The 12,233-nt window shown below is 45.2% G+C and overlaps 1 protein-coding gene across 8 annotated transcripts in view; it reads right to left on the bottom strand.

Annotated features, from left to right (window-relative positions):
• Window positions 1-12,233, bottom strand: part of NUMB (NUMB endocytic adaptor protein) — a 110,670-nt gene that overhangs the window by 25,268 nt on the left and 73,169 nt on the right. For all 8 annotated transcript variants that reach the window (XM_054971033.1, XM_054971039.1, XM_054971038.1 and 5 more), the window contains exon 3: window positions 2,869-2,943. In XM_054971033.1, the coding sequence (XP_054827008.1) occupies window positions 2,869-2,943 (75 nt within the window). The remainder of the gene's footprint in view (window positions 1-2,868; window positions 2,944-12,233) is intronic.

Raw genomic sequence — 12,233 nt, 5'->3', positions numbered from 1 at the left:
CCTCCTACCTATCAGAAACCTATGAAGGCTTTTGTTTTGAGTCTACAGTTTTAGACACCTCAGGGTCAACAGTAACTTTTACAGTTATTACACACCTTATTTCTTTCAACTTTCAGCATGTGGTATAATATCCAAGACCAACATCTGGTATTACTGTCTTGAAACATTAACCTTATCTCTAAAGTAAGCTACTTTACGGCATATAATCTTTACAAGAATATGGTGTCACTATTACTGCTAGGTAGTAATAGGTAAGTAAAAATCATTCAGGAAGGCAATATGATAGATATACTTCATATTTATAGTTCCAGGTGGGTAGTCATGTTAATCTGTAGTAGTAGAACAAAATTCAAGTCCAGTAGCACCTTAAAGACCAACAACGTTTTCCAGGGTATAAACTTTCCAAGCATCTGATGAAGTGAGCTTTGCCTCACAAAAGCTTATATGCTGAAAAGTGTTCGTCTCAAGGTACTACTGGACTCGAAATACCTCAAATTTATGTATCTACAAATGAATTACTGTTGTTGAAATTTGTTCTATGTCCTCAAATTCATTGCAGAGCCCTATTTGCCAAAGAACCAAAGAATCTCACGGCTGCATATTAAAAAAAACAGTTGCCACCACTGCCAAGTTAAGCATTAAACATCAAAATAATCAGCCTTCAGAAGATGTACCAAAGTTTAGGAAGTGTGTAAGAAGCTACCTTATTTAGGAGAAATTTATTAGTTTTACTTTCTGAAGCAGTGGTTACATGAAAAAAATTAGATGTCCCAGAAAAAGAATGATAAAGAAAGCATGCAAATTGAATTTTAGGGTAGCTATGGAAGTTATTAACACTAAGATAGTTTAAAACACAATTTATGTTTCTTTTACCTGCTAAAACAAGAACACACATTAACAAATGTATCATATTTGTAAACAAAAGATATGACACGTTAAGATCCCAACTGTGAAGACAATTTCTAGCCAAATTAGAAAAGATGGAGACAATGCAAGAGATATGCTGCTTCAGCACAGCTTATCAATGCACAAGTATAAGGTTGTTATTAATCAAGAGGAAAACTGTATTTTAGAGGCTCCTATACATATTACAAGAGCTACAAACCTTTTGAAATTCTAATTTCAAATATAGTTGGCTATTAAATTACTCAAGATTACAACAATACAGTGAAGTGTCTCACTGACTAGATAGGATTTTCAGTATTCCAATCACATAAGCGAATTTCACTCAGCACATAGTAACCCAAACAATGGGCAACACTTTACAGAAGAATTTGAACTTGACAGTTTGATTGTAGCGCCCTACAGATTTAGTTCTCAGGCAAGGTATTTCATTTTACCATTCAACACCTGTGTTGTTATTGTGCTATAGCTATACCTTGCTATATAACATAGTCAGAAATTGAGAACTCTGTTCCACATGCAACCTCTTTTCTACAGCTTAAAGCTTCCTTACTCATATTGGGTGCCACTTACAAGACATTCCATCATGTTCTTCCCAAATTAATGTACCAGATACGCTGTATCAGTCAGGGTTCAATCAATTAGTAGAAATCCAAACAGCACAGTTGGGTTACTGTTACTTCAAGAAGGCTTGCTTTTCCTTCTTTCCCCAACCCTGAATGATTAATGCTTTGCAGCTACTCTAAAATGCCAATTTATTCTGTTCAAAGTACAGATACAGGCAATCTTGCAGAAACTGCTACATTAAGGCAGCAGGTAGCAATAAAAATGTAATATAACTCAACTGTTCCTACCCACAATTCCTACAGCAATCTTGAAAATAAATATTCTCTATCTGAAAGGAAAGGGCTGAACAGCCATTAAAAAGAAAAACAAAAGAATTGTTTTATATCTTCTTGGGTGGGGAATGTCTCACATGTTTGGTGCAATTAACAAAACATGAAACATAGGGCAGGGCCCAGTGAAAACCCTCAACAGCAGTCAGAAAAAGGACACAGAAACAAAGTAATTTTGACAGCAATACAGATAGGGAATCTTGCCATTTCATTAGTTTGCCATATACAAGTCAGTCTGTTGTGACAACAGCAGGCTGTTACAAGAAGTCCTACACCTAGATAGATACATCTAGACTGTTGTCCTCAAATGACTTCAACACTGTTTTCAGAAAAATTCTGAGCAACACCTATCCCACTGTCTGGAAAGGGGCACAGTTATCCTGTAAAAATGAAAGTACAGCTTGTAGAAATGCACCTCAGGTATTGTTATTAGGCTAATCAAGAATGAAGCCATACCGATAAGAAGCAAAACGCAGAAGCTGAAGAATCAGCTTGAATCTCTAAACAAGAACGTTCATGTTTTTGTGAAAAGAGCAGCTCAAAGAGTCAATTAAAAATATATAGAAGGTCCAGCCCTACATGTCAGCACCAGTAAACCTTTCACCTTAATTTTATTGACAAATAATCCAAGGAAACTAGCTACATTTTAAAACAATAGTACAAAAAGTAATAGGAGTGCATGAGCTCTCTCTGAACTTCAGAGTAAGAGTTCAAAAACACCTTTCCTTTTTTAAGCAGAAAAGGCACTAAGAATAGGCTTTTCATAAAAGTCACAGAACGAGGTTTATAGTTCTGCCATTTCCACCCATCATGACAGAATAGGTTGGTTCAAGTGAATGCTACTTCAGAATTGCTTTCGTTTTCTGTGAGGAAACAGAATCCAGTCATTTACTTAAGTTAGGAATCTAACAGGGAGCCTATACATAATATTCTTATTTGAATTTGAGAACTATGCTACATTAAAGTGTACAGAATCATCATATTATATTTCTTTTGCAAAGCCCCAAGTTCTCTGACTAAAACTGGAACTATTTTAATGTAATGATAGTATTTTAAATAATATACATACAGCTTTCAGTCGTTTCACAGCATCTTCACATATATGCATTCCTCTTGATTCATCCACTTCCACATGTCCCAGATACTAATGGAAATAGCAAGGGGAGGGGAACAGATTAAAAGCAATGAACTAGACCAGCTCCTCTGAACACACACAGTGTGTTAATTTGTTTAACTAGGTCAGTACTTTTATTTACCCTGAATATGACGAGAACAGCAATAAGCAAGAGGAGGGGCTCTTTAAAGCATCACTGAAGATTTCCAAATACACAGAACTGTCATCAAGATAAATACTAGCCATTAAGGCATTAAAAACACATGGAATGAAACTATGGACTGGATCCAGGCTAAGTTTTTCAGAAGCAGAATGAAACTTTCCTGTCTCACTCCTCCAACCACAGCTCAATAAGACTCATGAAATGCTGCTGTCCTGGTGGACAGGGGACCCTGAGGAATGACACGGAGAGGGTATGTAGTAAGAAGGGGGGCTGTGGAAAATGCCAATCTAGTCTGGATCCAACCCTATATGTAATAGCTTTCATTTGATATCCAAATGAAAACAGAACATTTAGTTACTGGGCAAATGCAAAAAGAAAAACATCACATACACATTTGAAATGACATGCATTTATGCTGTAATGGAATGTTATACTGAGTTCTAATAGAAGAAAGCTAAGCAAAAAGGTAACAGGCGATAAAGAATGACTGATTGTAGAATATGTTTAAGAGACAGACATTTGGCAGGTTAGTTTGAATGCAATAATGATTTCTCAAACTTTGTTCATCCAGTCCTCGTATTAGAAGCAGTGTAATGTCATCGTATCAGCTGAGATCACACAAGATACTCATGAAGTCATTCAGAGGTCCCACGTAGTAGATAAGTCAGCTTACTGGCATCATACAAAAAGGTTCCAAAGCAAACTACCACTCCCAAAATCCAAGAATGCCAACAACTAAGAGACTGGAAAACACTAAAACCCTAAATACCTTTCAGCTGTGCTGGGGAAACTGTTTCACTTAAAGACATTACAGCACAAGCAGGGAGGGGAGAGGAAGGAGACATTTAATTCCAAGATTATGGTATCATAGTATATGATCCAGCAGCTTTGTTGAAGCTAAGCAAGTTCTGGTCAGTGCTTGACTGAATGGGAGGCCTCAAGGATTCTAAGCCATTCTGGATTCCATGAAGAAAGAAAAGTGGAATATAAACGCAACAAGTTCCCACCACTCTGCTCGTGTAATTTTGGCTGCACAAAAACACCACCTGGAACAACAGGTGGTTCAAAGAAATAGAACAGAATTTATCTGGGCAACTTTTCAATGGAAATGTTGGTCTGGGGAAAAGATGAGAAATATCTTGTTCATCTGTTTCCCAGCACTCTTGTTATACTGCCTATGAGCTCTATGCATTTGATGGGAGTGAGCCATTAGCTCACTAGTGTGTATTGTTTCTCTTATGTTTCTTTTACTTCCTGTCACACAGATATATATCCTGCCTACTTAAAATCAAAGGCAAGAGCCAAAAGGCTTTTGGCCTTTGGCTCTTTGTGGCTGCTGTCGCAACTGGAAGGAAGACCTGTCAGCATGGGGAAGAATATCTACTGTGCATCCGCAAGCCCCACGCAACATTGCTCTCTGAATGAGGTACAGTACACCCTATGGGCAATATCTTCTTCAGCTTATTATTCCCTTAGCCTGCAGAATGCTTTTATTGTAATTTTGTGGTTGGCAAGATTAGTGCTGGGTTTTTCTTAGTTTTACTGATCTTGGCTTGTGATTGGTACAGTATGATGGGCAAGGCTACTATTCCAGTGCAGTTGGGATATGGTGGTAGAAGGGAAGAGGCTTGCCAGATGTGGCCAGTGAGCTGTATCAGTTACAACTCACTGGACACGTCGCCTCAGTCCCATCACTAGAGATGCCTATGCAAGGATCCCTATTTCCTCATTTTTGTCCCTGATGGTGTGTAGTCCTAGACTGGAAAGAAGTAAGACTACACTCCTGTCTAAACTGCTGGTGGAGAACAAAACTCATATAAGACTGAGACCAGGCTGGAAGAAAATGATGGCCTGCATCTGTCTTAGCTACCTCCTTCTGGTTATGTAGTACACCATCATTCTCAAACCAGAGGCCAAGGAGTGGAAGTAGTCATCATTTTCCACAAATATTTCCATTTTCACAGGTGGCCAATACAAACAATAACTGACTATGATTATGTATTCCTTGAAATGAGAACCAAGGATAAATTAAGGGTTGAATCCAGCCTGTTTTCCCACTTTTTCCCACCTAATCCCCCCTCCTTAATATAGTCTCTGAGGCTTTGAGTATGGAGATTTCATGGCCCACATGCTTTTGCTTATGCAGATCCTATGATTATTTATTAATTTCATTTATAGTCCACTTTTCTCACTGATGCTCGAGGCAGAAAAAAAATCAGAACAACGAACAAAACAAAGCTGTGGGGCTAGGATTACAGAACTGGAAATAATGTAAGCAAAAAACAGTTTAAGTCATACTCTTTTTGATGACCCCATCCCCACTTTTCAACAGCAGAAAAGCTTGTTGGATCCAATCCCATGGATCCTACTGGTTTACCAGTCACCTAGTTATCCAGTGGATGTCCTCTTTAAAATGAGACTTTGGTGCTGGAAACCCACTCAAGATGAAGATTTCATGGTGGAGATTTCATGGCCTCCCTGGTCATTGCAGGTCTCTCCCAGATTGTGACAGACACAACTCATGAATAGGGATGTGCGCTTTGGGTATCCAATTCAGGGGGGAAACCTCGAATTGGGTCCGATTTGGAAAGATTCGATATTTCCGAATTGGGGCCAGCATGCTGGCTCCGATTCCGAAATACTGAAGCAAAGCTTTCCAAAGAGATTCAGAGCGCTTCGGAAAGCTTCGGGTTAGCTGGCAGCAGCCCTTTGCTGTTCTGCAGGAAGTTAAAGCTTCCCACGCTTTCTTAGAAGACGGGAGGGGGGAGAAGGACTGAGTGACTCACTACCTCCTCCTAACCCCTCCCATCTTGCAAAAAAAGTCGGGAAGCTTTGCTTTGCTGGCTGTTTGCATTGCAAAATCAGAGATTCCCACCTAATTTACAGGTTGGGAGAGGTGAGAAGGAGGTGAGTGACTAGACTAGGAGTACAAGGGGGAGGAGGGAGGGGGATAGGGAAGGGAGGGGGAGTTAGGAGTGTCCAACCCAACTGCTGCATTTTCCTTCCAGCCAATGGATTCACTGGAAGGAGATGCAGCAGGAGATTTCAATTATAGGTTGGCCTTTGTGTGTGTGTGGGGGGGGGACTTTTTTTTTGCTTTGAGTGGCTGCTGGCTGGGGCATTTGTTTGGAGGATGGTTTGGTTTTAAGGGTTTATAGTTCAGTTGTGGTTTTTATTTTCCAGTTGCTGTTGGGTGGGCCTTAAAGGTTTAAAGGGTTAGGGGCTTGATTTTTTCCAGTTGTTGGGGAAGGGGTTAAAGGTTAATAGTTACTAATTATCCAAATTAACCACCTTCCATTCTGTTCCTGGCCTAGAGAGACTGGTAGAAGTTCTCTGTCTCCAGTATGGCTGCAGCCTGCCACTGAGGAGGAGAGGACTTCAGCTAGAGGATTCCTGCCTGCCTGCCTGACCATCACTGGCCTGCAGGACTGGTGAGAGAGTCAGTCACTGACTCACTGGGTTTTCTATTTGGGGAGGAGGTGGTAGGTTTCTGCTTGTCTGGGTGGGGGGAAGGGCATTTACAGTTACTGTTGGGGCTTAATTTCAATTGTTGTGGGGGGAGTTAAAGTTTTTAAGTGTTAAGGTTAGTGCTGTTAGTTTTAGCTGTATTTAGTTCTACTTTGGGTTTCCCAGAATAGTTTTAAATAGTGTTTTTAGAAGGTAGGCTAGTTTTAGGCCTTCACTGAATATTTGTTCTCCCCTAACTAGGGTTTCACTGCCCAGCCACCCTTGGAGCCAGGCCGGGCATTTATTGTAGTAATAGGCTTTCATTTATATTGGGGTTTAGGGCCAGCTTGATTTCTGAAGAGGAATTCAGCTGTTTGGTGTGCAGGTTTAGGTTCCCAAAAATAAATAGGGCCTTTTAAAAAGATATTTAACTGGCCATCTCCAGTAGTAACAGAGCCACAAGAAACATAGATTTAGAAACAGGTAGGTAGGTTTTGAAACTAAATTGTAAATTTGGGGATTTTTTAAATAAAAACTTTACAACAGGTACTTAGTGTAGATTTAAGGATGGTAAAGAATGGCTGATAGGAACGCTGAGAGGGGCCCTGGGGGAAAGGCCAGAGATAAGTCTAAAGGGGTGGAGGGGAGGGGGAGGGGAATGCTGTGGGGAGGGGGGATCCCCCCCATCTGAGCAGAGGAGGCCCTCCCCTGCTCAGCTGCCGTTCACCAGCCTGGATTCTGGTGACAGGAAGAGGGTTCACAAGGCCCTCTTTCCTGAGGCAGCTGCTGGAGGGCCACCCCCAACCCAGGTGTCTGAGGCAGGGGCTGGCACTGGGCAGGGGCCTGCTGCTGAGGCTCCCCCTCCTCCAGCGGTTGAGACCCAGCTGCTGAAGGAGGGGCAGCATGTGGTGTCTCCTGGGATGGACATGGGGCATGTGACTTTTCCGTCCCTCATGCTCACCTCAGGGACCCATAGGATGTTGGAGGAACTACAGGAGGAACCCCCTGCTGGGCGGTCCTCCCCTGTTTTCTCTGAGGCCAACAGCAGGCCTCTCACAGCTGTGCAGGAGGAGAGGGTGCTGGAGGAAAAGGAAGAAACTGTGGTGGAAGAGCCCACATCTCTGCCCCTTCATCCTCATCCATCTCCAACTGTCCAGCCGAAAGTGGGACAAGGTGTGTCTGGCCCGAGCACCTCACAGGAGGTGTCTCCTGGGGGGCCTGTAAGCACCTCCCCTGTGCGGTGTGGGGCCCCATTACCTCCAATATCTGGAGTCACTTCCAGAGAACTGAGGACCCCTGGTTTGACCAGTGCTGGCATTGCAGGCAACGGATCAGTCGTGGGAGGGATGTGAACCATCTCTCCACGTCTGGAATGTGGAACTACCTGAAGAGGCTACAGCAGGCGGTGCTTCTTCGGGGGGAGAGTTCAAGTGGCACTACATGGCTGCCAGCTAGTCAGAAGGAGGCAGGCTCCTCTGGTGCTCTCCCTCCACGGGTTCCTATAGGGCAGGGACACCAAGCCTATCTGACGGAGATGCTTGGTATGCAGGGCACTAGTGTACCCAGAGGGGGGAATCCAGAAGGCAACCCGGCGCGTCATGCGCCACATCATCAATATGATAGCAGTAGATGGTCAGCCGTTCTCCTTAGTTGACCACTTCAGCTTCCAGGGGCTGCTCCATGATGCCTATCCCTGGTACATGATCCCTGCTCACATGACATTGAGCAGGGCCATGGTGCCCTCATTTTTCAGGGCTGCCAGGGACCATGTGAAGGCACATCTAGACCTGCTCTAGTGTGCAGCATGCGTACCTCATGCTTACTGCTCACTGGTGGCAACCCGAAGAACTTCAGGGTGGGGGTGAGGTGTCCAGTGTTAGGCCAGGATGGATGGGAGACCACCAGGCCGGCTACCGCAAGGCCTTGCTCCACGCTGACGTTCTCGACGTGTCACACATGGTGGAGAACATCGTGGCCACTTTGAGGAGGGAGTTGGACAACTGGATAGGCGAGGGAACCGTCACCGTGGGATGCATGGTGATAGATGGTGGCCAGAACATGAGGGCAGCGGCATGGCAGGTGAGCCATGAGCGTATTTACTGTGTGGCTCACAAACTTCACCTAGTGGTGAAAGCTGCGCTTGGGGTGGGCTCCTCCCCAAAACGCCAGGACCCCACAACTCATGACTTCCAGTATCTCCTGCAGAAATGTCAGAGGCTCACGAGTCACTTCTCGCGCAGTGTGAAATCCACTCACGAACTGCGCCAGAAGCAGGCCAGGCGACCTGGAGCATGTCCTGATCTCTGACATAATCACTTGCTGGAACTTCACCTGTGCCATGTTGGAGCACTTGGTGGAGCAGCAGGCTGCCTTCGAGGTGTGACTCTCAGAGAGCGACGCTTGGAGGCAGGAGGGTGAGTTCAGCCAGGGGGATCGGCTCACCATCTCCCAGACACTGGAGGTCCTGAAGCCCTTCAAGGACTTCACTGTAGCAGTCTCATCTGACACAGCAACTCTGAGTCATTCCTCTGGTGCACACGCTCCAGAGTTCAATGGCCTCCTTTCTGGACCCAGATGCACCATGTACAGACACTGTTCCGGCAGTGCACGCGCTCGTGAGAAGGATGCAGCAGGGCATAGCTGCCAGGCTAACGCCTCTCACACAGAAGGAGTTGTACATGTTGGCAGCCATGTGTGACCCGCGCATTAACAGCGCTTTTGCCAAGCAGGATGGGAACCTCAGCCAAGCCAGAGATGCCCTCTGTGCACGGGTGAGGCGTAGGCAGGCCAAGAGGGGCCGCCTGTCATCAGAGGGGATGGGCGGGGGACCCAGTGCTGCGGGTCACTCTCACGCCCCTTCTGAGCACGCTCCCCCCCCCGGCCACTGCCGGGATTGTCCATGGGGATGGAGATGCTCTGGTGGGCCCTTGGCCCCTCTGGGATCGTGAGTCCTGTGAGATAGGATTCGGCGGAGGCAGTGGTCAGGGACTACCATGCGGAGCCCTGTGAGTTGCTGTCCACCGATCTGCTGAGCTACTGGGCCAAGAAGGAGGCAGTCTGGCCAGACCTCTCCCTCGAGGCGCATCGGCTCCTCTCATGCCCTCTGATGAGCATGGAGAGCGCGCACATGTTTTCTTATGCGGGCGACATTGTCAGCCCACATCATTCTCGCCTTCTCCCATGGAGAGTTGAGCAGTTGGTCTTCCTGAAGGTCAAGTCTCGGCTCTTTGATTTCTCAGGAGTGGACTTCCAGAGTGAATGAGGTGAGCCCTCCTTGTGGCCTGCATCCTCTGCGAGTCTAGGACCTGGGGAATCACGCTCTTCCCTACATTAAAGTTTCAGAAATAGAAAGAAATCCAGCAGGAGGAGGGTGGAACTCAGTGGCGAAGAGAATGCACCCTGAAATTTGGCCTCCCCCCACAACAGGAAAACAAATCTAAAACTGTCACAGACCCTGTGGGCACAAATTTATTCTGATAATTGGTAACAGGCCCCAGAAATGTTGATTGCCACTGGAGGGAGAGACAAGTTAAATAGGGACTGGTTAGGTTAGGGACTCACAGCAAGAAACTCAGAGTAGCAACCAAACTTAGCTATGCTGCAGGACTGTTGTTTTTAATGTTGTTTAATGTTGTAAAATCTTGTAAAATGCTGTAAAATGTTGTTTTAGTTGAAGTTAAAATGTTCCTGTTGAAGGGGGGGGAGTGGGGCAGGTAGGGATGGTGCGGGTGAGGACCAGCTGATGATGAAGGCTACATCCCAACACTACCTCACAGCTGTTTTCCAGTTCAGCCTAAGGCTGGCGGGGGGGGGGGGGGCGGCGGCTCTGCAACCATGCTCCACAAATGCCATTGTGTTGTGCTTGTGGCCAGGTACTGTTCTGCTCTGTGGTGTTTCCCCACAGGCTGAACTGAGCCCAGCTGCAGGAAATGACAATGGTTCTGCTGGACTAAGTTGCAAAAGTTTCCCCCAGTTCAGTTAGGTTTGGGTGGAACAGATGTGTGACACTGTGGTTTGGCTCCCTTGGAGTCACTATGGTTATGTTGGGGGGGTATAAATGTTGTGCTGCTGTTGCTGTATGCTGTCTCCCACCCTCAGCCCAGGAACTCCAAGAAAAATAGTGTTTTGGCAAGTAATTGTGTGTGTGGTTTTTTGATTCTCTGATGTGAGGATAGTTGTGGTACTACTGCCTAGGAGACTGTTGTGATGTGCCTTCCATGCTGTGTAACTGAAAGCCAAGATATAAAATGCTTTTGCAAGTGATTGTGTGTGTTTTGTGATTCTCTGATGTGAGGATAGTTGTGGTACTACTGCCTAGGAGATTGCTGTGATATGTTGTGATGTGCCTTCCATGCTTTGTAACTTAAAGCCAAGAAATAAAATGCTTTTGCAAGTGATTGTGTGTGTTTTGTGATTCTCTGATGTGAGGATAGTTGTGGTACTACTGCCTAGGAGATTGCTGTGATATGTTGTGATGTGCCTTCCATGCTTTGTAACTTAAAGCCAAGAAATAAAATGCTTTTGCAAGTGATTGTGTGTGTTTTGTGATTCTCTGATGTGAGGATAGTTGTGGTACTACTGTCTAGGAGACTGTTGTGATGTGACACTAATGTCATGTGCCTTTAATGCTGTAAATGAAAGCTAAAAAATAAAAAATTTAAAACTTGATTCAATGTGTGTTTGTGTGTTATTCTCTGGTTCAGTTAGTTCCCATCACAGGGAACAATCGGGAGTGGTTGGCCAGCCCACTCTGGGGGTGGTGGGAAACTTGGGGGTGCGTGTTTGTGGTTCAGGTGTGCTTTCAGGGACAAGCTTGCACTCAGGAGTGTGCCCTCCACTGTAACACCCCTGGCCTGTGCATAATTGCCCTGGGAAAGACAGTTTAAAAGTTCCCATCATAGGGAACAATGGGGAGTGGCTGGCCAGCCTGCTCTGGGGGTGGTGGGGAACTTGGGGGTGCGTGTCTTTGGGTCTGTAGGGCTGCTGGGGGGGTAGATTGAAAGGGGGATTACGCCTGTGGCCATGGATGTCACATTCCATGGGTTCCTGTTGTGGGAGTCTGGATATTCCCACAACGGAGAGTGGCTGGGCAGTTACTGCAGGTGCGGTTAGTTTTTGGGGGGGAGGGGTTGGTTCTGAGGGGCTGCTTGGAGTGTGTGTAGGTTGCAGTGGGAGCTTGGAATATGAAGCTCCTGGAAGTTGTTGACAAGGTTGCCTTCCAAAGTCCTGTTTCTTCTCACCCTTGAGGAAGAATCTAGCACCATGTATAGCTTCTTATAGTTTAGACTTAGGTTGCTGTCAGAGACCAGTTGTGAGTGGCATGGGATCTGCCCAGTGGGTTTCCACTAAGCTTATTTTTTTTCCTCCTATGCTGTTCTATCTCCACATAAAGTCCCTCTGTGAGATGATTTGTGACATAACTGCTGTAAAAACAAAGAGTGGGGGTAGAAGAAGTCAACAGAACAAAAGTCAAGCCCCAACATTATTTTTGTTTGCCATTTCCTGTGTGTTCTGGGTGTGTTACCATAGCTGTTAACACCAAAGCAGTGAAATCCAGGATACGAAATAGCATTTCTTCAACTTACAGTGCACTGATTTAACTAGCAAAACTTAGCCAGTCTTAAAATGGTGTCATTGTCTGTCTTTCTTTCCAACCTCCAAAACAAAGTACTTGAGCTTTATGCATTTAAAAAAGAATCCTGACGACCAA

Source organism: Eublepharis macularius, chromosome 2 (assembly GCF_028583425.1).
Source record: "Eublepharis macularius isolate TG4126 chromosome 2, MPM_Emac_v1.0, whole genome shotgun sequence".
Classification (NCBI taxonomy): domain Eukaryota; kingdom Metazoa; phylum Chordata; class Lepidosauria; order Squamata; family Eublepharidae; genus Eublepharis; species Eublepharis macularius.
This window is presented reverse-complemented; position numbering and strand designations above follow the sequence as displayed.